The sequence below is a fragment of the Elephas maximus genome, chromosome 3 (assembly GCF_024166365.1).
Source record: "Elephas maximus indicus isolate mEleMax1 chromosome 3, mEleMax1 primary haplotype, whole genome shotgun sequence".
In the NCBI taxonomy this organism is placed as follows: Eukaryota; Metazoa; Chordata; class Mammalia; order Proboscidea; family Elephantidae; genus Elephas; species Elephas maximus.
In genome coordinates, this window is record NC_064821.1 from 15276275 (window position 1) to 15301836 (window position 25562).

The window sequence follows — 25562 nt, forward strand, 5'->3', positions numbered from 1 at the left end:
AGACATTAACAGAGAGACAGCAAGAGAATCATCTCGGCAGTTAGGTAATCTGAGCTCAGACACAATCACTGCTACTCGCTGACTTTGCGTGTTGTGTCTATGACATAACACCACCTCTCCCAAGTGTACCCCAGGTTGATGGGGGTGACAGTATGAACTAATTCATCATTGACAAGCTCTTCAGGGGATTCTGAAGAATTCCAAAGTTTGACAACCATTGCTCTGTAAATGGATTTCATTGTTTTAATCCATTTGACGGCATGGAATAATTCTGAAGGGAAAAGGCCATGCCTTATTCTTTATTTCATCTTCATAACTTGGTACAATGTGTTGAAGTAGAGTGGGTGCTCAAATAAAATTTGAACCTTCAGAAGGATTAGAGGGAGACGAAGAAAGAGGAGTAAGTGGAAAGAAAGATTTGAATATTTCCTTAGGTTCATAATGTAGACAAGAACATTTCTTTCTGAAGTAGTGGTTTTCAAACTTCAGCATACATCAGAATCACGTGGAAGTCTTGTTAAAACATAAACTGCTAGTCCTCATCCCAGAGTTTATCATCAGTAAGTCTGGAGTGGGCCCAAGAACTTACATTTTTACAGGATTTCAGGTAATGATCTTGCTGGGTGTCGAGGAACCACACTTTTGATTATCTGTCACCGCATCTTCTCCATCAGATTCACCAACAATATGGAACCCAGAAATCAAAGAGGTGTTTTAAAATTCATTTTTCTGGGACTTACAGAGGATCCAGAATTGCAGCCCCTCCTCTTTAGCCTATTTCTGTCCATATACCTGGTTGCCCTCCTGGGAAACCTCCTCATCATCCTGGCTGTCAGCTCTGCCTCCCACCTCCACACCCCCATGTACTTCTTTCTCTCCAGTCTCTCCTTCACTGACATCTGTTTCAGCACAACCACGATCCCGAACATGCTGGTGAACATCCAAGCACAGAATCATAGCATCATTTACATAGGGTGCCTCACCCAGGTCTGCTTTGTCCTGGTATTTACTGGTTTGGAGAATTTTCTCCTTGCAGCAATGGGCTATGACCTCTATGTGGCCGTCTGCCACCCACTGATATACATCATCATCGTGAACACCCGCCTCTGTGCCTTGCTCTCCCTACTCTCCTTATTAATCAGCATTGCGAATGTCTTACCTCACAGTCTGATGGTGTTGCATCTGTCCTTCTGCACAGACCTGGAAATCCCTCGTTTCTTCTGTGAACTTGATCAGATTCTCAAGCTCGCCTGTTCTGATACCATTATCAATTACATCCTAGTATATTTTGTGGCTTCTTTTTTTTTTTTTTGTGGTGGTGTTCCTCTCTCTGGAATCATTTTCTCTTACACTCAGATTGTCTCCTCTACTATGAGAATGCCATCAGTGGGTGCAAAGTATAAAGCTTTTTCCACTCGTGGGTCTCACCTCTCAGTTGTTTCCTTATTCTTTGAGACAGGCTTTGGTGTGTACATCAGTTCTGCATTTACACACTCTTCCAGCAAGACAGCAGTAGCCTCAGTGATGTACAGTGTGTTCCCTCAAATGATGAACCCTTTTATCCACAGCCTGAGGAACAGGGACATGACAGGAGCCTTGAGGAAAATCATCAGTAGGATACCATCATTTAAATAACTGTGTCTTCTGTTTTGGGCTTGGGATAGGATGGGTCAATGCGGAAGGAATACTGCTGACATGGATTGAATTTTATCTCCTAAAAATATGTGTATGAATTTGGTTAGGCCATCATTCCCAGTATTGTGTGATTGCTCACCATTTTGTCATCTGATGTGATTTTCCTATGTGTTGTAAAATCTATGTCTATGATGCTGATGAGATGGGATTAGAGGCAGTTATGTTTATGAAGCAGGACTCAATTTACAAGATTAGATTTGCCTTGATCAAATCTCTTTTGAAATCTAAAAGAGGGAAGCTGGCAGAGAGGCAGGGGTACCTCATACCACCAGGAAAACAGTGCTGGGAGCAGAGGATGTCCTTTGGATTGGGGGTTCCTGAGCAGGGAAGCTCCTAGACCAAGGGAAGATTGACAAGAAGGACCTTCCTCCAGAACTTGTGGAGAGAGAAAGCCTTACTCTGCAGCCGATGCCCTGAATTTGGACTTCTAGCCTACTATACTGTGAGAAAATAAACTTTTGTTTGTTGAAGGCACCCACTTTTGGTATTTCTGTTATAGCAGCACTAGATAACTAAGGCAACTGGTTATCCAAGATGTCTGACTGTTCAATCAGGATATTCTTCTAAAACAACTGGGTAACATAACGGCTAGGTACATTTCAGTTAATTCATGATAAATGGAGAAAAATATTAAACTTGTCAAGACTTTCATTTTACTTGGATGCACAATCAACACCCGTGGAAGCAGCAGTCTGGAAATCAAATGACATACTGCATTGGGCAAATCTGATGCAAAAAATTCTTTAAAATGTTAAAAACAAAGATGTCACTTTGAAGACTAAGATGTACCTCACCGAAGCCAAGGTATTTTCAATTGGCTCATATGCATATGAAAGCTGTGGAATGAATGCAGAAGATGAAAGAAGAATTGATGCCTTTGAATTACGGTGTTGACAGAGTCTTGAACATACTATGGGCTGCCAGAAGAACAAGTTAATGTGTCTTGGAAGAAGTACAGCCAGAATGCTCCTTAGAAGCGAGGATGGAGAGACTGTGTCTCATGTACTTCGGACATGTTATTAGGAGGGATCAGTCCCTGGAGGACATCGTGCTCGGTAAAATAGAGGGTCAGGGAGAAATAGGTAGCCACTGAAAGAGATGGACTGACAGTGGCTGCATCAGTGAGCTTCAACACATAGCAATGATTGTGAAAATTGGACAGGACTGGGCAGTGTTTCATTCTGCTGAATTGACTTGATGACCCCTAACAGCAAGAGTAACAATAAAGAGATAATCTTTCCTAGGAATCATCAAGAGAACATCCTATATCATCAGCTTGAATTGGGGCATATGTCCCTTCTAAAAATAATTACTGTCAAGAGAAATTTCATTACCTTGGAAGGACTAAATGAGTGCTCTGATTAGAAAAGTGTGAAGTGGGGTTAAGTGCTACAATGATTACAAATGTTTAGAACAATGCCTGCCACGTAGAATTAAATGAATTTACCTAATGAATGTGAGTCAGCACAATTGATTTACAAGTGTAGCACTCTTTCTCCTTTTGTAATTCCTTCTGTTTCCTATATTTTAAGCACTTACTTCAGCCATTATCCTCGTTTACTAGTTTGAATATGTATTAGCAGTTGATACTTGTGGTGTAGGCAATGCTGTATTTGGAAATACTTCATTGGATGTTTATTTGTCCTGCTGTGTTCTCTTTCTTATCCTGAAAGAAAAACTTGAAATTTTCATTCTCAAGTGACTTGTTTTAGTGGCTTATTTTTGAGTTGGTTGGATTGATCAGTGTTTTCCCTTTTGGATTGTGCATGTTGTATCTTCATTTAAGAAGTGATTAACTCTTCCAATCTCATAAAAATGTCTGCCTATATTGTCTTGTAAACATTTAATCATTTTTACTTTCGTGTTTAAAAGGCATTGGAATTATCTTTGAATATGATGTGATGGAGAATCCAATTTCATTTGCTTTCCATATGGATAAAAACTGATCTCAGACTATTTCCTGAATGATACCATCCTTTCTCTGCAATGCCCTGTTGTCACAAATAAAATGTCTGATGCTTCTGTCTTTGATAAGTGTTCGTACAAATGAAGATCCTGTTAGTTCTATCTTTCAATAGTATACTAGAACCATCCTGTTTTAGTCATTATAGATCCATGATATATCTTGATAGTTGGTAAGGCAAATAGTCCCCATTGTTCTTATTTGCCATCAAGGTAGATGTTGTTTCTCCTTGTTCTTGTACAAAACTTTTGAACCCTGGGATTTTTCTTTCTTGTGCTAAGCTGGTCTGGTTTGGGCACTAAGGTTGTGCTGGCCTTATAAAGAGAGATAAAGAATATCCGGCCCCTAACATTTTCTGAAACCTTCCTTTAATCTTTAAATTAACTCCCTTGAGTGCTTTGAAGAATGTGCCTGTAAAACTGCATATCTCAGTTTGTGTTTTGGGACAAATTATATTAATGAGTACTTCATTTTTTTTTAATGTTTCCAAGGTTACTTGCTTTCTGTTTCTGCTTGAAAGAATTACAGTCAGGTGGATTTAACTAAGACCAACACTTCCACTTGTGCATAGAATTCAATCTCGTCTGCCTATGTTAGGACATAACTCTGGTAATTCTCCCATCTCTCTCTTGCATCATCAGGTTTCTCCCTTTGACTTGTTCATTTTCAATAGCATGCAAGATATTTGAATTCCTCAAATCTTACAAAAAAGAAAGAAAAAATAAAGTTCCCTGAACCCTTCATTTTGCTCTACCAGTAGATTCATTTCTCTGCCCTCTTCATATAGCAAAACTCCTCAAAAGAGATGTCTCCACTCACTCTCCCCAATTCTTCTCTCTCTATTTACTCTTGAGGTCTATGCAATCAGGCCTTTGCCCCAACACTTTACAGAGAGTGCTTTTGAGGAGCTGCCAGTGTTCTCTACCTTAACAAGTCCAACCCAGTCCAGGTCAGTTAATTCTCTGTCCTTCTCTTTTCAACCACATTGTCTCAGTTTATTACATATTGACACACTTCCGTCACTTGGCTTTCAGCACCATATATTGTTTTGACTTTATTCCTACCTGACCAGCTACTATTTCTCTTGATGTGCCTTCTCATCTTTCCAGTCTCTAAACACTGGAGGGCCTCCTGTTTCAGTCCTCAGACCTCTACTTCTCCAGCTACATTCAATCCTTTGCAACAGCATCCAGACTCATAGATTTAAAATTCATCTGCAGACAAATGAATCCTAAATTTATAGGTAGAAAGGAGCACTTCCCCGAATGCCAGACTTATATATCCAACTTCCAACTTGCTATCCCTCAATTAAAAAAAAAAAAAAAAAGATATTCCATCAGTTCCTGGTAGCTTGTTTTTCACCAATGCCTTCAGTGGAGCTCGGGCTTCTTCCTTCAATACCATCAGTTCTTGATCGTATGCTACCTCCTAAAATGGTTGAAAGTCTACCAATTACTCAACAATTAGTGACTGTGTATTCTTTCTATCTTCATTTGATGCTTCCTGCATCGTTTAATATTTTTCCCATAGAAACCAGCAATATTGCGATTGGAGGCTTGAATTTTTTCTCCAGTTCTTTCAGCCTGAGAAACACCAAGTGTATTCTTCCCTTTTGGTTTTCTATCTCCAGGTCTTTGCACATGTCATTCATTATAATACTTTACTTTGTCTTCTCAAGCTGCCCTTTGAGGTCTTCTGTTCTGCTCTTCTACTTCACCATTTCATCCTTTTGCTTTAGATACTCAACATTCAAGATCAAGTTTCAGAGTCTCTTTTGACATCCATTTTGGTCTTTTCTTTCTTTCCTGCCTTTTTAATGACTTTTTGCTTTCTTAGCATACGAAGTCCTTGATGTCATTCTACAGCTCATCTGGTCTTTGGTCATTAGTGTTCAATGCATCCAATCTATTCTTGAGGTGGTCTCTAAATTCAGGTGGGGTATACTCAAGTCATACTTTGGCTCTCATGGACTTGTTCTAATTTTCTTCAGTTTCGACTTGAGCTTGCATATGTGTAATTGGTGGTCTGTTCTGCAGTCGGCCCCTGGCCTTGTTCTGACTAATGATATAGAGCATTTACATCTTCTCTTCCCACAGGTGTAGTCAGTTTGATTCCTGTGTATTCCATCTGGCGAGGTCCACATGTATAGTCACCATTTATGCTGCTGAAAATGTTATTTTCGATGAAGAAGTTGGTCTTGCAAAATTATATCATGCAATCTCTGGCATTGTTTCTATCATCAAGGCCATGTTTTCCAACTACTGATTCTTCTTTGTTTTCAACTTTTGCATTCCAAGGGCCAGTAATTATCAATGCGTTCTGATTGCATGTTTGATCAATTTCAGACTGCAGAAGTTGGTAAAAATCTTCAATTTCCTCATCTTTGGCCTTAGTGGTTGGTGTGTAAATTTGAATAATAGTAGTAGTAACTGATCTTCCTTGTAAGTATATGGATATTACCTATCACTGACAGCATTGTCTTTCAGGATAGATCTGGAAATGTTCTTTTTTCACAATGAATGCAATGCCATTCCTCTTCAAGTCGTCATTCCCGGCGTAGTAAACCATATGAATATCCAATTCAAAATGGCCTATACCAGTCCATTCAGCTCACTAATGCCTAGGATATCTAAGTTTATATGTTCCATTTCATTTTTGATGATTTCCAATTTTCCTAGTTTCATACTTAATACATTCCATGTTCTTATTATAAATGAATGTTTGTAGTTGTTCTCATTTTGAGTTGTGCCACATCAGCAAATGAAGGTCCAGAAGCTTGGCTCCAACCAGATTGTTAAGGTCATCTCTACTTTGAAGAGGCAGCTTTTCCTAAGTTGTATTTTGAGAGCCTTCCAACTTGAGGGGCTCATCTTCTGGCACTATATCAAACATTGTTCTGCTGGTATTCAAAAGGTTTTCATTAGGTAATTCTTTTCAGAAGGAGACTGCTCAGTCCTTCTTCCTAGCCTATCTTAATATAGGAGCTCAGCTGAAACCCGTCCACCATGGGTGACCTTCTGGTATTTGAATACCAGTGGCATAGCTTCCAGTATCACAGCAATAGGCAAGCCCCACAGTACTACAAACTGACAGACATGTGGGGGTCTGTCAAATGGATACAGTTTTAGAAGTGCTTGCTTGTCTATGCCAAGGAATTTGGAAGACAGCTACCTGGCCAACTGACTGAAAGAGATCCATATTCATGCCTATTCCAAAGAAAGGTGATCCAAAAAAATGCAAAAATTATAGAAAAATATTGTTAATATCACACTCAAGTAATATTTTGCTAAAGATCCTTCGAAAGTGGTTGCAGCAGTATATCAACATAGAACTGCCAGAAATTCAAGCCAGATTCAGAAGATGACATGGAAGCAGGGATATCATGGCTGATGTCAGATGGATCCTGGCTGAAAGCAGAAAACACCAGGAAGATGTTTACCTGTGTTTTATTCACCATGCAAAGGCATTTGACTCTGTGAATCATAACAAATTATGGATAAGATTGTGAAGAATGGAAATCCTGGAATGGTTAATTGTTCTCATTTCAGAAAAGTTAATTTTCCTGTACATGGATCAAGATACAGTCATTCGAACAGAACAAGGGCATAATGTGTGCTTTAAAGTCAGGAAAGTTGTGCATCATGTTTGCATCCTTTCACCATATTTATTCAATCTGTATGCTGAGCAAATAATCCAAGTAACGGAACTATATGAAGAAGAACTGGGCATCAAAATTGGAGGAAGTCTCATCAACAAAGTGCGATATGCAGTGGGCAGCCTTGTTTAAAGTGTTGAAGAGCAAAGATATCACCTTGAAGACTAAGGTGCCCCTGACCCAAGCCATGGTGTTTTCAATTGCATTGTATGCCTGTGAAAGCTGGAAAATTAATCAAGGAAGACCAAAGAAGAATTGATGCCTTTGAATTGTGGTGTTGGCAAGGAATATTGACCATACCATGGGCTGCCAAAAGAATGAACAAATCTTTCTTAGAAGAAGTACAACCAGAATGCTCCTTAGGAGCAAGGAAGGGGAGACTGCGTCTTACATACTTTGGACATGTTGTCAGGAGGGATCAGTCCCTGGAGGAGGACATCATGCTTGGCAGAGTACAGGGTCAGTGGAAAAGAAGAAGACCCTCAATGAGTTGGATTGACACAGTGGCTGCAACAACAAGCTAAAGCATAACGACGATTATAAGGATGGCTCAGGACCGGGCAGTGTTTCGTTCTGTTTTGCATAGGGTCGCTGTGAGGTGGAACCAACTCGACAGCACCTAACAACATCTGCAACATTTTCTTGGTCAGGGAGCCCTGAGGGTTCAATGGTTAAGTGCTCAGCTGCTAACAGAAAAGTTGGTATTCACACCAACCAGCTGCTATACAGGAGAAAGATGTGGCGGTCTGCTCCCTTATAAAGATCACAGCCTTTGAATCCCTGTGGGGCAATTCTACTCTGTCCTACAGGGTTGCTATGAGTTGGAATTGACTTGTCAGCAGTAGATTCGCTTGGTTTGCATTGGCTTGGTCTTTCAGGATTTACACTACCCTGGGAATAGAATGATAATAAAAGGGTTTGGTTAATGAGGAGCTTTGGATATTGAGTCCCTAGAGACACAGAGGCTGTAAGTAGTCTACCTGTGACCACTTCACTCAAAAGTCCTTCTCCAGCCAAATAGCAATGCACCTGAGACTCCATTCAGAGATGGTTCTCATACCAGGAGCCTGGTGCCTCCCTTGGTACCTCTGCCTTTCCTGAGTACTGACCTTCTGGCTATATCATCCAACATCCAGGGCAGATGTCAAGCATCATTCCTCACTGATGCCAGCCAGGTAACCTAAATCCCTTAGTTAATGTTTGGAAATGAGGAGAAACGTTTCTCTGTAGCTTCATCCAGGGGAAGGTGTGAAGACAGTACATGCATGAAATGATTAGAACCAAGTCACCTATGGACTCCTACATTTCTCCCATCTTCCTGACATGTTTCCTTGTTTCTTTGTACCTGAATCAGGCAGCTCTTACTCAGCTAGTCTCTTACTGTGTCTCTACAATGGCAAGGATCAAATTCTTTCTGTGCAGAAAACTACCCCTTCTCAAACATTGAGTATTAGAAAATTCCCTGACATTTACTTGTATTCTTGTGCTGGTGGTGGTGAGGAGAGTTGTTGAGCTTCACTGTATCTTCCTATCCCTGTTACTTGATATACCATCTTTAGGAAAGTTTTGGTATTATCCCTGGTGCCAGGCTCTGAGAGCTCTGGGGGGAGAACCAAAGACCCAGGCAGACTTAGCAAGCTGCCTCGCTAGGTTATTTGTTTCTCTTTATAAAACTAACAAATATTTGCAATTAGAATACTACAGGCAGTATAATGAAACAACCAACCAAATAAAAACACCTGTTACACCTTCCAGAATTCACATTGTTGATGTTCTGCTGTAGCAGCTTGAAGTATTTTTTTTAAGTGACAAAATAATATGTATACAGAAAACATCTCCTTTGTAATCCTCTCTGTTGCTCTCTTTTCCTCCCGGAATCAGCAGCATCTTGGATGTTATGGTATCCCCCAGTCATGGGTTTATATTCTACATGTATATTTCTCTCTCTCTGTATATGTACGTACACACACACATACATATATATATATATATATATAAACCAAACCAAACCCAGTGCATCACTATGAGTCAGAATTGAATCGACTTCACTGGGTTTTATATATATATATATATATATACATAAGGCAGTAGATGGGTAGACAGAGAGTTGGAGAGCAATTAGTAAAATAGCTGTCAATTAGAGAATGAAGAAATATATTGTGGTGTAATAATATAGTGGAATACCCTATTGTAGTTAAAATTAATGAAGCACAATTAAAGGTATCAACATTCATTAAAAAAACATACCAAGAAAGCCAAATGTAAAATGACATATACAGTACAATTGTGTTTATATAAAGCTTTAAAAAACACAAACTGTGCAATTCTATGGAAGAATTATACTACATGTAGTAAAAAGTGCAGAGGAATAAGGTCAATCAAGTTAATGTAGTGTTTAGCCCTGGAGAAGGAAAAGAATCAATATTGTGCAAAATACATGATGTGGGGAGCCTCAAATATTCCTGCATTATTTTGTGCAATAAAAATATCTAAAGCAAGGGTGGTGACGTGTGGGAATTACCAGTGGACTGGTAGGTGCCCAACCCTTCATTGTTATTCTCTGTATTTTTCATTGTGCTTGAATTATCAATTAAAAAAAAAACTCACTAGGTGTCTCAGTCATCTAGTGCTGCTATAACAAATATAACAAGTGAATGCCTTAAACAAAGAGAAATTTATTCCTTCACAGTCTAGTAGGATACAAGTCCATATTCAGGGCACTAGCTCCACAGGAAGGCTTTCTCTCTCGGTCAGCTCTGGAGGAAGGTCCTTGTCGTTAATCTTCCCCTGATGGATGAGCATCTCAGACTCAGGGACCCTGGGTCCAAAGGATGCGCTTTGCTCCTGGTGCTGCTTTCTTGGTGATATGAGCTCCCCTTGTCTCTCTGCTTCCTTCTCTCTTTTATATCTCAAAAGAGATTGGCTTAACACATTATCTAATCGTGTAGATCTCATTGATATAACTGCCACTAATTCATTTCATTAACATCATAGTGATAGACATTATAACACATAAGGAAATCACATCAAATGACAATATGGTAGACAATCGTACAATACTGGGAATCATGGCCTAACCAAGTTGACACATAATTTTTGGGAACACAATTCAATCCGCGACACTCGAGTAGATTTTAAAAAATAATAAAAAAAATTTCATGCTGTAGACTTCTTGTCATACAATTTTTTTTTCCTCTGCAAGGATTTCATTATGTGTGTTGATTGATCTAGACCTAATTTATTCTTTTTCATTGTTATATATTTCATCATCCCATCCATACCAAATGAATATTGATATCACTGATATTCATTTAGGGTGTTTCTTCCTTCTGCTTCTCTACATGAGCAAGATTCCCATATAAATTCTTCCCTGAAGTTAGCATTTATAATGCTAGGAATGTTCTCTCATTTTGTCTTCCCTCAACTGCACTGTTCACCACTTCTGTCCTAGGAGTAAAAGATGCCTGGTACTATTGTTCATGACACACACACACACACACACACACACACATACAATCACAACAGGACATGTCATTGTGAGGGCCCCTTATGCTGAGCACTGTACCAGAAGTAAAAGATGCCAGGTGCTATTGTTCATGACACACACACTGTCTTCGTCATCTAGTGCTGCTATAACAGAAATACCACAAGTGGATGGCTTTAACAAAGAGAAATTTATTTCTTCACAGTAAAGTAGGCTAAAAGTTCAAATTCAGGGTGTCTGCTCCAGGGGAAGCCTTTCTCACTCTGTCAACTTCTCATCAATATTCCCCCAGACTAGGAGCTTCTTTGCCCAGGTACCCTGGGTCCAAAGGACACACTCTGCTCCCAGCACTGCTTTCTTGGTGGTGTGAGGTCCTCCTGTCTCTCTGCTTGCTTCTCTCTTTTATATCTCAAGAAATTACCTTAAGACACAATCTAGTCTTTAGGTTGAGTCCTGCCTCACTGACACAAGTGCCACCCACCCACCTTCATTACCATCATAGAGGCAGGATTTACAATATATAGGGAAATCACACAATACTGGAAATTATGGCCCAGCCAAATTGATACACACATTTTGGGGGGAATATGATTTAATCCATGACATACACACACACACACACAATCACAATAGGACATGTCATTGTGAGGCCCCATATGCTGAACACTGTACCAGGGGTGGTTTTCAAACTTTACCATACATCAAAATACATGGAAGTCTTGTTGAAACACAAACGGCTGAACTTCATCCCAGAGTTTATCATCAGTAAGTCCAGAGTGAGTTTGAAAAATTTATATTTCTAAAAAGATCCCAGGTGATGCTCTTGCTGGGCATCCAGGAGCCACATATTTGATTATCTGTCATCCCATCTTTTCCATCAGATTCACCAACAATATGGAACCTAGAAACCAAACAGATGTTTCAGAATTTCTTCTTCTGGGACTTACAGAGGATCCAGAACTGCAGCCTGTCTTATTCAGTTTGTTTGTATCTATGTACCTGGCCACCCTCCTGGGAAACCTACTCATTGTCCTCGTTGTCATCTCTGACTCCCACCTCCACAACCCCATGTACTTCTTTCTTTCCAATCTCTCCTTCGTTGATATCTGTTTCAGCACAACCACAATCCCGAACATGCTGGTGAACATCCAAGCACAGAATCAAATCATCACTTACGCAGGCTGCCTGACCCAGGTCTGTTTTGTAATGATATTTACTGGTTCGGAAAATTGTCTCCTTGCAGTAATGGCCTATGACCGCTATGTGGCCATCTGCCACCCACTGAGGTACACCATCATCACGAACATCCACTGCTGTGGCTTGCTCTCCCTACTCTCCTTACTAACTAGCATTGTGAACGCCCTACTTCACAGTCTGTCGGTGCTGCATTTGTCCTTCTGCATAGACCTGGAAATCCCTCATTTCTTCTGTGAACTTGCTCAGATTCTCAAGCTCGCCTGTTCTGATACCCGCATCAATTACATCCTAGTGTATTTTGTGGCTACTGTATGGGGTGGTGTTCCTCTCTCTGGAATCATTTTCTCTTACACTCAGATTTTCTCCTCTGTTTTGAGAATGCCATCAGTGGGTGCAAAATATAAAGCTTTTCCCACCTGCGGGTCTCACCTTTCAGTTGTCCTTATTATATGGAACAATCTTTGGCATGTACATCAGTTCTGCATTTACACATTCTCCCAGGAAGATAGCAGTAGCCTCAGTGGTGTACAGTGTGGTCCCTCAAATGATGAATCCTTTTATCTACAGCCTGAGGAACAGAGACATAAGGGGACCCTTGAGGACATTCATCAGTAGAATACTGTCATTTTAGTGATTGTGTCACCTGTTTTGGGCTCTAGGATGGGTCAAATTGGAAAGAATACTGCTGATCAAGGATGTCTTACTATTTCGTGAGCAAGTTCTTCTAAAATGATTAGATAACATAATGGCTATGTACATTTCAACTTATTCATGATGAGTGCGAAAATACTGAAGTTGTCAATAATTTCATTTTACTTGGATCCACAATCAACGCCTATGGAAGCAGCAGTCAAGAAATCAAATGACATATTGCATTGGGGAATTCTTCTGTAAAAGACTTCTTTAAAGTGTTAAAAAGCAAAGATGTCACTTTGAGGACTAAGGTATACCTGATCCAAGCTAGAGTATTTTCAATCACCTCATATGCATGCCAAAGCTGGACAATAAATAAGGAAGACTGAAAAAGAATTGATGCCTTTGAATTGTGGTGATGGTGAAGAATATTGAATACGCCATGGACTACCAGAAAATGAACAAATCTGTTTGGAAGAAGTGCAGCCATAGCACTTAACATCTATGCCACCAGGGTTTCCAGTAGGGTCTGTGAAAAAGAGGAACACCTTCAATGAGATGGATTTACACAGTGGCTATAACAGTGGGCTCAAACATAGCAATAATTGTGATGGTTGTGCAGGACCAGGCAGTATTTTATTTGTTGTGCATAACTGACCCGATGGCACCTAACAACAACAACACATTTCAACTTGAAGTTGAAACTTGGCTTTTCTCTTTATGTAGCTCTGTGCTGTTTGTTAAACTCTCTAAGCTCAGTTTTTTTTTTTTTTTTTGGTCAGGTGCCATAAAAGCAGAGCCTGAGGCAGGTGTTCTTATTACACGATTTTTGGGGCAGTGGTCTAGGAAAGAAGGAAAACAGGAGAACGTGGATAGGGCAGGGAAATTATGTAAACAGAGTTGTGGTCATAGCTAGACACTAGATTCAGCCTGATTCTATGAATAGAGAAATACGATTGGAAATCCAGACTTAGCCTGCCTGTGAGGCAAGAGAGCTCTTTTTTCATGTCCCAATTTAGTAATTACTGAGACATATCACTGGTAAGCCATATTTGTTCAAAGCAGCATCAGTATCCACAATACTTACATCTACAGAAATGGCTAATTAGGTTATCCCAATTGGCTTGAGATAATTTTGAGATATTTGAGCTTCCTAAGTGTGGAAGCTTTCAGTTCTAATAAGAAAATATAAACTCTGACTCTAATATGCTCAAACCATAAAGTTATTTTTCATTATAAGGAACAGACTTCAGAGGTAGAGAAGGCACAAGAACAGGACAGAAACACTTTATTTAGTCTCCCATAAGTGGCTTCATCCTAGAACTTTTTCCCCTTGTGGTCTCCTGATTACTACAACAAATGCAGGTGTCATATCCACACGTGACGCCCAGAGTGGGAATCCTTACTGTCCTTCCCTGGATCTTATATTAACGCACCTTTCCATGGAGTCATCAAGTGATGTTTCTTCCCATCTCATTATCGAGAATAGAATCATATGCCCCTACTTAATCTAATTCCTGGTGTGGGGAAAAAAAAAAAAGATTACCATGAGAACCTTAGACTGACGATTTGAAGTATAATTCCTGCTGGGATGTTAACCCCTATGACCAAAAGGAATACCTACCAAAAATGCCTGGCACAATGGTAAAAGTTCAATAAAGCTTTAAATGGTCATTGTAGTCCATGTCTTGTCTGTATTCATAAGTATTCTAATCATTTGGCTCTCACATATTTTTACCACTTGCTCCAGTGGTTGTATTTGTTTACCCTCATTGTAATAATTCTCAGCAGCTTTTATTCCTCCAATCTGAATAACCACCATTTCTTAATCAAGAATCGATGATACTGAAGGAAGAGTTCAAGCAGCACTGAAGGTACTGGTGAAAATCAAGGCTCCAGGAACTGACGGAATACCAGCTGAGATGTTTCAACACATGGATGCAGTGGTGGAAGTGCTCACTCGTCTACACCAAGAAATTTGGAGGACAGCTACCTGGCCAACCACCTGGAAGAGATCCATATTTATGCCTATTTCCAAGAAAGGTGATCCCACAGAATGCGGAAATTATTGAACAATGTCATTAATATAACACAGAAGTAAAATTTTGCTGAAGATCATTCAAAAGCAGCTGCACCAGTACATTGACAGGGAACTGCCAGAAATTCAGGCTGGATGCGGAAGAGGACATAGAACTGGGGATGTCATTGCTGATGTCAAATGGATCCTGGCTGAAAGCAGAGAATATCCTAAGGAGGTTTACCTGTGTTTTATGGACTAGGCAAAGGTGTTCTATTGTGTGGATCATCACACATTATTGATAGCATTGTGAAGAATTGGAATTTCAGGACACTTAATTGTGATGATGAGGAACCTGTACACGTATAAGAGGCAGTAATTCAAACATTACAAGGGGATACTTCAAGTTTTAAAATCAGGAAAGGTGGGCATCAGGGTTATATCTTTTCATTATACTTATTCGATCTGTATGCTCAGCAAATAATCCAGGAAGCTGGACTATATGAAGAACTGGGCATCAGGATTGGAGGAAGTCTCTTTAAGAGCCTGCGATATGCAGGGGTGACACAACCTTGTTTTTTTAAAGTGAAAAGGACTTGAAGCACTTACTGAGGGAGATCAAAGGCTACGGGCTTCAGTATGGATTACACCTCAACATAAAGAAAACAAAAATCCTCACAAATGTAACAATAAACAACATCATGACAAACGGAGAAAAGTTTGAGGTTGTCAAGGATTTCATTTTACTTGAATCCACAAGCAGTCAAGAAATCAACAGACATTTTGCATTGGGCAAATGTGCTGCAAAGGACCTCTTTAAACTGTCAAAAAGCAAAGATATCACTTTAAGGACTAAGGTGGACCTGACCCAAGCCATAGTGTTTTCAATCACCTCATAGACATGCAAAAGCTGAACAATGAATAAGGAAGACTGAAGAATTAATGCCTTTGAGTTATGGTGTTGGCGAGGAATGTTGAATATACTATGGACTGCCAAAAGAAGGAACAAATCTGTCTTGGAAGAAGTACAGCCAGAATGTTCCTTAGAATTGAGGATGGTGAGACTTCATCTCACATACTTTGTACACCTTATCGGCAAGGACATCATGGTTGGTAAAGTAGAGGGCCAGTGAAAGGGAGGAAGACCCTTAATGAGATGGATTGACACAGTGGCTGCAACAATGGCCTCAAGCATAACAATGATCTTGAGGATGGCTCAGGACTGGGCAGTGTTTTGTTCTGTTGAACAGAGGGTTGCTATGAGTCAGAACCAACTCGAAGGTACCTAACAGAAACAACAAAATCTGAGTAACATAATCAAGTGAGTAGGGTAGGCATTGTAAAGTTTGATAATCTTTCTCTTGTACTCTTTTGCTTCAATTCCTTCTAGCTGATTTATTGATAAGAATACATCTGAATTTTTTCTTTTCTACTTAGTCATCACATCTTGCTGTGTTCTTACTCATGTGGAAGCTACACACAGAAACATAGTTGAATAATAACACATCGCTGATGTCTTAGAGGGTTGGCTGTAGTCTTAGGTCTCTCAAGAAAACCTTTCAATGTTTCTTCGGGAAGAAAACAGTTTTTCTTTGAAGAAGAACTTTACTTTGAAAAGGAGTTGTGAATATGGTGGGAGAAAAGGGAAGTTGGCAGGGCTAGGGAGATCACATTTTCCACAAACACACACACACAAAAAGGGGGGCCATCAGTGAGAATCATCTCTAAGAGTGTGGGAGGAGAATAATGAAGGTCTCACAGGAGAATCAAGAAGCTCTTGAGAGCCTTCTATTCTGGTCATCACTGGGGCGAAAGAGGGAGATTGTTTTCAGCAAGCTGGAGGACTAATCCCTACCCTGACTCAAGGTATCTTCTAGTGTAGACCTTCCTCCATTGACATCCACAGAGCACCTTCAGGCATGCATCACCTGAGACCCTTGTTCATACTGCAGGGTCATGGACATTATCCAAAAAAATACTGACTTTGAATCTCTGGGGAGATGCCTGAAGGATGAGATGCTTAAATAAACACTTCTGGAAATTCTTATGAACTCTGAAGTCTGAGAAGGGAGGCACTAATATTAGAAGAACATGGGAGAATGTATTTGTAATATAGAATATAAAAGGACTTTCCTCAACTTTACTTGGTGTGATATCTATATAAACTGTACACCAAGGTTCATTGCAGCACTTTTTACGATAGCCGAAAGGTGGAAAAAACCAAAATGTCTATCAACAGATGAATGGATAAACCAAATGGGGTATACCCATAAAGTGGACTATGACTCAGCCATAAAGAGAAATGAAGTTTTGACGCATGCCATTACACGGATGAATCTTGAAAAAATCATGTTGAGCAGAATGAGTCAGTTGTAAAAAGACAAATACTGTATGATCTCATGTATATGAAATAAGCAAATATATAGAAGATGAAGAATTATTAGTTGATACCAGGCATGAAGGGGAAGGGGAAAGTTTTGCTTGCGGCCTGTTAAGTTTATGTTAAAGGTGGTGGAATAAACTGGAAAAGGATACGGAGAATGGTTGCACAACTTGAAAAATGTAATCAATGTCACTGAACTGTACATACAGAAATTATTGAGATGGTGTAAGTTTTGTTGTTTATTTTAATAAAAAAAACATTATATATAATGTAGTATATAAAATGTATCTGTAGTTCTTACAGTGTAGCAATCTAGTAAAAACACATATACTCATCACTAGGTTAAGAAAGAAAGCATTATCACCACGTAGATACCTTTAGAACAGCTAATCACATCACCCTTCCTATATCTAGTGATAACTACTATCCTAAATTCTGTATTTATCATTTTCTTTGATGTTTTTCTATTAGGTTGGATTCTATGAAATTTCGAAGTTGATCATTTCCACCTTATACTCTGGCATTCTCAAAGTATTCAACAGTATATTTTTATCACTGTTGTACCCCATTGTTCTTAAGTTCTGTAAAGTCATTTCTGACTCATGGCAACCCTATGTACAACAGAATGAAAAACTGCCCAGCCCTGCGCCATCCTCACAATTGTTGCTAGGCTTGAGCCCACGGTTGCGGTCACTGTGTCAATCCATCTCATTGAGGGTCTTCCTCTTTTTCACTGGCCCTCTACTTGATCAAGCATGATGCCCTTCTCCAGGGTTCAGTCCCTTCTGATAAAATGTCCAAAGAATGTGAGAGAAAGCCTCACCATCGTTGCTTCTAAGAAGCACTCTGGTTGTGCTTCCTCCAAGACAGATTTTTTTTTGTTGTTGTTCTTTTGGCAGTCCATGGTATATTCAATATTCTTCTCCAACACCACAATTCAAAACTGTCATTTCTTCAGTCTTCCATATTCATTGTCCAGCTTTTGTATGCATATGAGGCAGTTAAGAACACCATGGCTTGAGTCAGGTGCACCTTAGTCCTCGAGGTGACATCTTTGCTTTTTAACACTTTAAAGAGGTCTCTGGCAGTCGATTTGCCCCATGCAATGCATCTTTTGATTTCTCGACTGCTACTTCCATGGCTGTTAATTATGGATCCAAGTAAAATGAAATCATTGACAACCTCAATCTTTTATGCACTTATCATAATGTTGTTTATTGGTCCAGTTGTGAGGATTTTTGTTTTCTTTATATTGAGGTGTAATCCATATTGAAGGCTGTAGTCTTTAACCTTCCTCAGTAAGTGCTTCAAGTCCTCTTCACCTTCAGCAAGCAAGGTTGTGCTATCTGCATAACACAGGTTGTTAATGAGTCTTCCTCTGATCCTGATGCCCCCTTCTTCTTCATATAGCCCAGCTTCTCAGATTATTTGTTCAGCATACAGATTGAATAGGTATGATAAAAGGATACCCTGACACACACCTTTCCTGACTTTAAACCATGCAGTATTCCCTTGTTCTGTTTGAATGACTGCCTCTTGATCCATGTACAGATTCCTCATGAGCACAATTAAGTGTTCCAGAATTCTCATTCTCCACAATGTTATCCATAATTTATGATCCACATAGACAAATGCCTTAACATAGTCAATAAAACACAGGTAAACATCTATCTGGTATTCTCTGCTTTCGGCCAGGATTGAACTGACATCAGCAATGATATCCCTGGTTCCACATCCTCTTGTGAATTTGGCTTGAATTTCTGGCAGTACCCTGTCCATGTACTGCTCTAACTGCATTTGAATGAACTTCAGCAAAATTTTACTTGTGTGTTATATTAATGATATTGTTTGATAATGTCCACATTCTGTTGGATCATCCTTGTTGGGAAAGGGCACAAACATGCATCGCTTCCAGTCCATTGGTAGGGTAGCCGTCTTCCAAATTTCTTGACTTAGACGAGTGAGCACCTCTTGCACTATACCCCTTTGTTGAAACATTACTTGGTATTCCGTCAATTTCTGGAACCTGGTTTTTCACCAATGTCCTCAGTGCAGCTTGGACTTCTTCCTTCAGCACCATTGGTCCTCGATCATGCACTTCCTCCTGAAATGTTCGAATGTCAATTTGTTTTTTTTGGTTACACCGACTCTGTGTATTCCTTCCATCTTCTTTAGACACTTCCTGCGTCATTTAATATTTTCCCCATCGTTGTTGTTGTTAGGTGCTGTCAAGTCAGTTCTGACTCTTAGCGACCCTATGTACAATGGAACAAAACACTGCCCAGTTCTGCACCTTCTTCACAATTGTTGTTATGCTTGAGCGAATTGTTGCAGCTACTATTTCAAAACCATCTCATTGAGGATCTTGTCTTTTTCACTGACTCTCTACAAAGCATGATGTCCTTCTCCAGGGACTGATCTATCCTGATAACAAGTCCAAAGTATGTAAAACATAGTCTCCCATCGTTGCTTCTATTTTACCCATAGAATCCTTCAATATTGCAAGTCAAGACTTGGATTTTTTCTTCACTTCTTTCAGCTTGAGAAAAGTAGAGTGTATTCTTCCCTTTTGGTTTTCTAACTCCAGGTCTTTGCATTTTTCCTTATAATGCTTTACTTTGTCTTCTTGAGCCACCCTTTGAAATCTTCTGTTCAGCTCTTTTACTTCATCATTTCTTCCATTCATTTTAGCTATTCTACGCTCGAGAGTAAGTTCAGAGTGTCCTCTGTCATCTATTTTGGTCTTTTCTTTTTTTCCTGTCTTTTTAATGACCTCTTGCTTTGTTCATGTATAATGTTCTTGATGTCATTCCACAACTCATCTGGTCTTCAGTCATTAGTGTTCAATGGATCAAATCTTTTCTTGAGATGGTCTCTAATTTCAGGTGACATATACTCAAGGTCATAATTTGTCTCTCACTGACCTGTTCTAATTTTCTTCAGCTTCAACTTGAACTTGTATATGAGTAATTGATGATCTATTCTGCTCTCAGTCCCCTGACGTTGGTCTGACTGATGATATTAGCTTTTCCATAGTGCCTTTCTACAGACGTAGACGATTTGATTCCTGTGTATTCCATTAGATGAGGTCCATGTGAATAGTCACCATTTATGTTGTTGAAAAAGGGTATTTGCAATGAAGAAGTTATTGGTCTTCCAAAATTCTTTCACGCCTTCTCTGGCATCACTTTTACCACAAAGATCATATTTAGCAACTATGGATCTTTCTTTTTTGTTTCCAATTTTCACAGTCCATTAACAGTAATTATCAATGCATCTTGATTGCATGTTTGATCAATTTCAGACTGCAGAAATTGGTAAAAATCTTCAATTTCTCCAAGTTTGGCCTTAGAGATTGATGGGTAAAATTAATAATAGTCATATTAACTGGAATTCCTTGTAGACATATGGATATTATCCTATCACTACCAGAATTGCACCTCAACATAGATCTTGAAATGTTCTTTTTGATGATGAATGCAATGCCATTCCTCTTCAATTTGTCATTCCTGACATGGTAGACCATATTATTTTCTGATTCAAAATGGCCAGTACCAGTTGATTTCTGCCATCACGGTATGACAAAATTAACAGATGCATTGGGACATTATGTAGGATGATATATAAAAAAATAGTTCCCTCTCTGATGTAAATGAAACTTTTGGTAACTAACATTTTGCTATTGTGAATAAAGTTGAGAATTTTTGTACACGTTCCTGGTGCAAATGAGCTAGAGTTTTATACTGGGATGGCCTTGTTGGCTATAACATTGAGCCTATTCTCCATGTAATTTCAAAGAGTTTTCCTAAGTCAATGAGCTAGTTTAAGCCCCCATTAGAAGTCCGTGTTGCTTCATGTCGTCACCAACACATGTTCATTTATTATGGCAATTTAGAGGGAATAAATTGTTATTACATAATACTATTTATTATGAGGTTTAGAGTTCTTTTACACCCTATATTCCATTTATTTTCCCTTCTTTGGGAAGTATATGTTTATGGTATTTCTAATGAGGTCTTTATTTTTATTGAATATGGACCCATTCTCTGTAATACAACTTATTTATAAATAAAACTGTCCATGATTTGGGGGCCAAGAAGGTGGAGTAGTCAGAACCTTCTGGTGAACCTCTGACAACAAAGACCTGAAAAAGCAAGTGAAACAATTATATTTTTGACAAGCTAGGAGCCCTGAACATCAAAAGCAAAGTTAGAAAATGGACTGAGTGGCAGGAGGAGGGAGAGATGGTTCAGAAGCGGGAGGAGTTGCGAGACTTGAATTACTGGGAACCCACAGACACCATTCCCAGGAGTGACAGCACCAGGCTGGTGGTAGGGTACCAGCAGCAGTTTCCTCAGGAAGAAACAGCTAGCCTCAGAGCCTACTCGCATGTCCGCAACCAGAGAATAATGGTGTTCTCAGCAAAAGCTAAGTACTTGCATATATTTTACCATCCCCCCAGGCTCCAAGCCTCCTTCAGCGGCTGTTGATTTCCCTGGGCCTGAGATAGGCTCTGCTGAGTGACCTGAGCCATTCTCTCAGCCTTGGAAAAGGAATAAATTCCCACTTGGGAAAAAAGATAATCTGCCAGCTCCACTAACCTGGGGAACTCAGGACAGAAGCAGCTCCTGTCCAAGCATAAACGATCCATGGACTTTGAACACCTTTCCAGCCTGCATAGAGTTGTGTGGGGCTATTTCAGGAGAACAGGCCCTTGTTGGCAGGTTGCAACTGTTTCAGCTTTGTCGTGGAGAGGTGGGTGTTTGATGTTTGACACCACTTTGCCTATTAAACAGCCTCCTCACCTACCCACATCAGGGGCTTAAGGACAGGTGGCTCCACTCAGGAAATCCAGCCACCCATGACAGGGGTCCAAAGATAATTGGTACCTCCCAGTTCTTATAACCAAAAGCACTGGGTGCCCGTGGTCCTTCTGCAGAACCCACCCACATATGTGCTTTAGGGAACAGGGATGCACTTTCCTCACAGACCCTCAGGGGATGGTTGTCAGCCCTCTGCCTTATTTAGAGTGTCCCCCTGCTTCAACCAGATACTGGTAAATACACCAACCACCCCTTCCCCTGTAAGACTGTAGGACAGAGCCTGTACCACACACTTGATGATCAGCTGCCTGGACACATGAGCTGAATCCATACAAGAAGGGTGCATGGACTCCTAGACTGATACACCTGATAAAATCTCTAGCCATCTGGTGACAGGACATTAGAGCTTCAAAGGCAAAAACAATCAAGGTAGCTCACTCAAGCAACTTATTTGGGCACAACAAAACAAAACAAAGCAAGAAGCTAGGAGACAGTAAGCAAACATAAAAGAAACTAATACAATAACTTATAGAAGGCTCAGAGACAACAGTCAATACCAAATCACATAAAGAGGCAGACCGTGATTGCTTCAACAAGCTCTCAAAACAAAAAATCAAGGGATTTTGTGGATGAAGGGTGCCTTCCTGGAATTACCAGATGCAGAATACAAGTGATTCATATACAGAACTCTTCAAGATATCGGGAACGAGATCAGGAAGGAGATCAGGCAATATGCAGAACAAGCCACGGAACACACAGGTAAAACACTTGAAGAAATTAAAGAGGTTATTCAGGAAAATAATGAAAAATTTAATAAGCTGCAAGAATCCATAGAGAGACAGCAATCAGAAATTCAGAAGGTTAACAATAAAATTACAGAGTGAGACAACTCAATAGAAAGACGGAGGAGCAGAACTGAGCAACTGGAAGGCAGAATTGGTGAGATTGAAGATAAAGCACTTGGCACCAATATATTTGGAGGAAAATCAGATAAAAGAATTAAAAAAAAAAAAAAAAACGAAGAAACCCTAAGAATCATGTGGGACTCTATCAGGAGACATAGACTATGAGTGACTGCAGTACCAGGACAGAAAGGGATAACAGAAAAAACAGAGAGAATTGTTGAAGATTTTTTGGCAGAAAGCTTCCCCGATATCATGAAAGATTTCTGTCCAAGATGCTCATTGAACAGCACATAAGGCAGATCTCAAAAGAAGGTCACCAAGGCATACTATAACCAAACTTGCCAAAACCAAAGATAAAGAGAGAACTTTAAGAGCAGCTAGAGATAAACAAAAAGTCACCTACAAAGGAGAGTCCATAAGAATAAAATCGGACTCCTCGGCAGAAACCACGCAGGCAAGAGAGCACTGGGATGACTTGCAACTGCCAGCCAAAAATCATATACCCAGCAAAACTGTCTCTCAGGTATGAAGGTGAAATTAAGACATTTCCAGATAAACAGAAGTTTAGGGAATTTGTAAAAGCCAAACCGAAACTACAAGAAATACTAAAGGGACTTCTTTGGTTGGAAAATAATATCAGATCTCAACCAAAGACTAGAAAACTGGGCGGAGCAATCAGATGTCCATCCCGACAGGGAAAGGACAGGAGTAAATCAGGATTAAAGACAATGTTCAAAACAAGGAAACAGCGCTGTCATTGTGTAAAAGAGGACAACAATACAACAGTAAAGAGGGACTAAGAAATGTAGTCGTAGATCTTTCACATGGAGAGGAAGACAAGGCGATATAAGGAAAGAAAAGTCAGGTTTAAACTTTAAAAAATAGGGGTAAATATTAAGGTAACCACAAAGGTGACTAACTATCACATTCATCAAAATAAAATGCAAGAAAAAAATAGAGACTCAGCAGAAACAAAATCAACAACGAATAACAGGAAAAGACAATACATAAAGATAAACTACTCGGCACAAAAAAATAAGTGGAAAATAGAAACTGTCAACAACACACAAAAAAAGACGTCAAAATGACAGCACTAAACTCATACCTATCCATAATTATGCTGAATGTAAATGGACTAAATGCACCAATAAAGAGACAGAGAGTTGCAGACTGGATTAAAAAAAAATCTGTCTATATGTTGAGTACAAGAGACACACCTTAGACTTAGTGACACAGACAAACTAAAATTCAAAGGATGGAAAAGAATATATCAGTGTATCAAGCAAACAACAATCAAAAAAGAGCAGGGGTGGTAATATTAATTCCTGACAAAATAGAATTCAAAGTTAAATCCACAACAAAGGATAAGGAAGGACACTAAATAATGATTAAAGGGACAATATGCCAGGAGGATATAACCATATTAAATATTTATGCATCCAATGACAGGACTGCGAGATACATAAAACAGACTCTAACAGAATTGGAAAGTGAGATAGGCAGCTCCACAATTACAGAAGGAGACTTCAAAACACCACTTTTGGTGAAGAACAGGACATCCAGAAAGAAGCTCACTAGAGACATGGAAGATCTAAATGCCACAACAAAAAACTTGACATCATAGACATATATAGAATACTCCACCTAACAGCAGCCAAGTATACTTTCTTTTCTAGTGCACACAGAACATTCTCTAGAATAGACCACGTGTTAAGTCACAAAGCAAGCCTTAGCAGAATCCAAAACACTGAAATATTACAAAGTATCTTCTCTGACCATAGAGTCATAGAAGTAGAAATCAATAACAGAAAAAGCAGGGAAAAGAAATCAAATACTTGGAAACTGAATAATATCCTGCTCAAAAATGGCTGGGTCATAGAAGACATGAAGGATGGAATAAAGAAATTCATAGAATCCAATGAGAATGAAAACAGTGAAAGCAGTGGCCAGAGGTTACTTTATGTCAACAAATGCACATATACAAAAAGAAGAGAGGGTCAAAATCAAAGAATAATCCTTACAACTTGAACAAATAGAAAAAGAACAAAAAAAGAAACCCTCAGGCACTAGAAGAAAGGAAATAATAAAAATTAGAGCAGAATTAAATGAAATAGAAAACAGAAAAACAATCAAAAAAGTTAAGAAGACCAAAAGCTGTTTTTGTGAAAAAGCCAACAAAATTGATAAACCATTGGCCAAACTGACAAAAGAAAAACAGGAGAGGAAGCAAATAACACAAATAAGAAATGAGATGGCGAAATTAGAACAGACACAACTGAAATTAAAAGAATCATATCAGATTACCAGAAAAAATTGTACTCTAACAAATTTGAAAACCTAGAAGAAATGAATGAATTTCTAGAAACACACTACCTACCTAATCTAACACAAACAGAGGTAGAACAACTAAATAAACCCAAAACAAAAGAAGAGATTGAAAAGGTAATCAAAAAACTCCCAACAACAACAACAACAAAAAGCCCTAGGCTGGACAGCTTCTCTGCAGAGTTCTACCAAACTTTCAGAGAAGAGTTCACACCACTTCTGCTAAAGGTATTTCAGAGCATAGAAAAGGATGGAATACTCCCAAACTTATTCTATGCAGTCAGCATATCCCTGATACCAAAACCAGGTGAAGACACCACAAAAAAAGGAAATTACAAAAATATATCCCTCATGAACTTAGATGCAAAAATCCTCAAAAAACTTCTAGTCAATAGAATTCAACACATCAAAAATAATAATAATAACTCACCATGACCAAGTGGGATTCATACCAAGTATGCAGGAATGGTTCAACATTAGAA

At 39.3% G+C, this 25562-nt stretch overlaps 1 protein-coding gene and 1 pseudogene across 1 annotated transcript; both read left to right on the forward strand.

The window, feature by feature from the left end:
• The first annotated feature begins 687 nt into the window (after positions 1-687).
• Positions 688-1635, forward strand: LOC126070902 (olfactory receptor 7G2-like). The gene has a single exon (XM_049875236.1). It carries the CDS (start codon positions 688-690, stop codon positions 1633-1635), a length of 948 nt encoding a protein of 315 aa, XP_049731193.1.
• A 10035-nt stretch (positions 1636-11670) lies between these two features.
• Positions 11671-12625, forward strand: LOC126070903 (olfactory receptor 7G2-like; annotated as a pseudogene).
• Positions 12626-25562: the final 12937 nt, after the last annotated feature.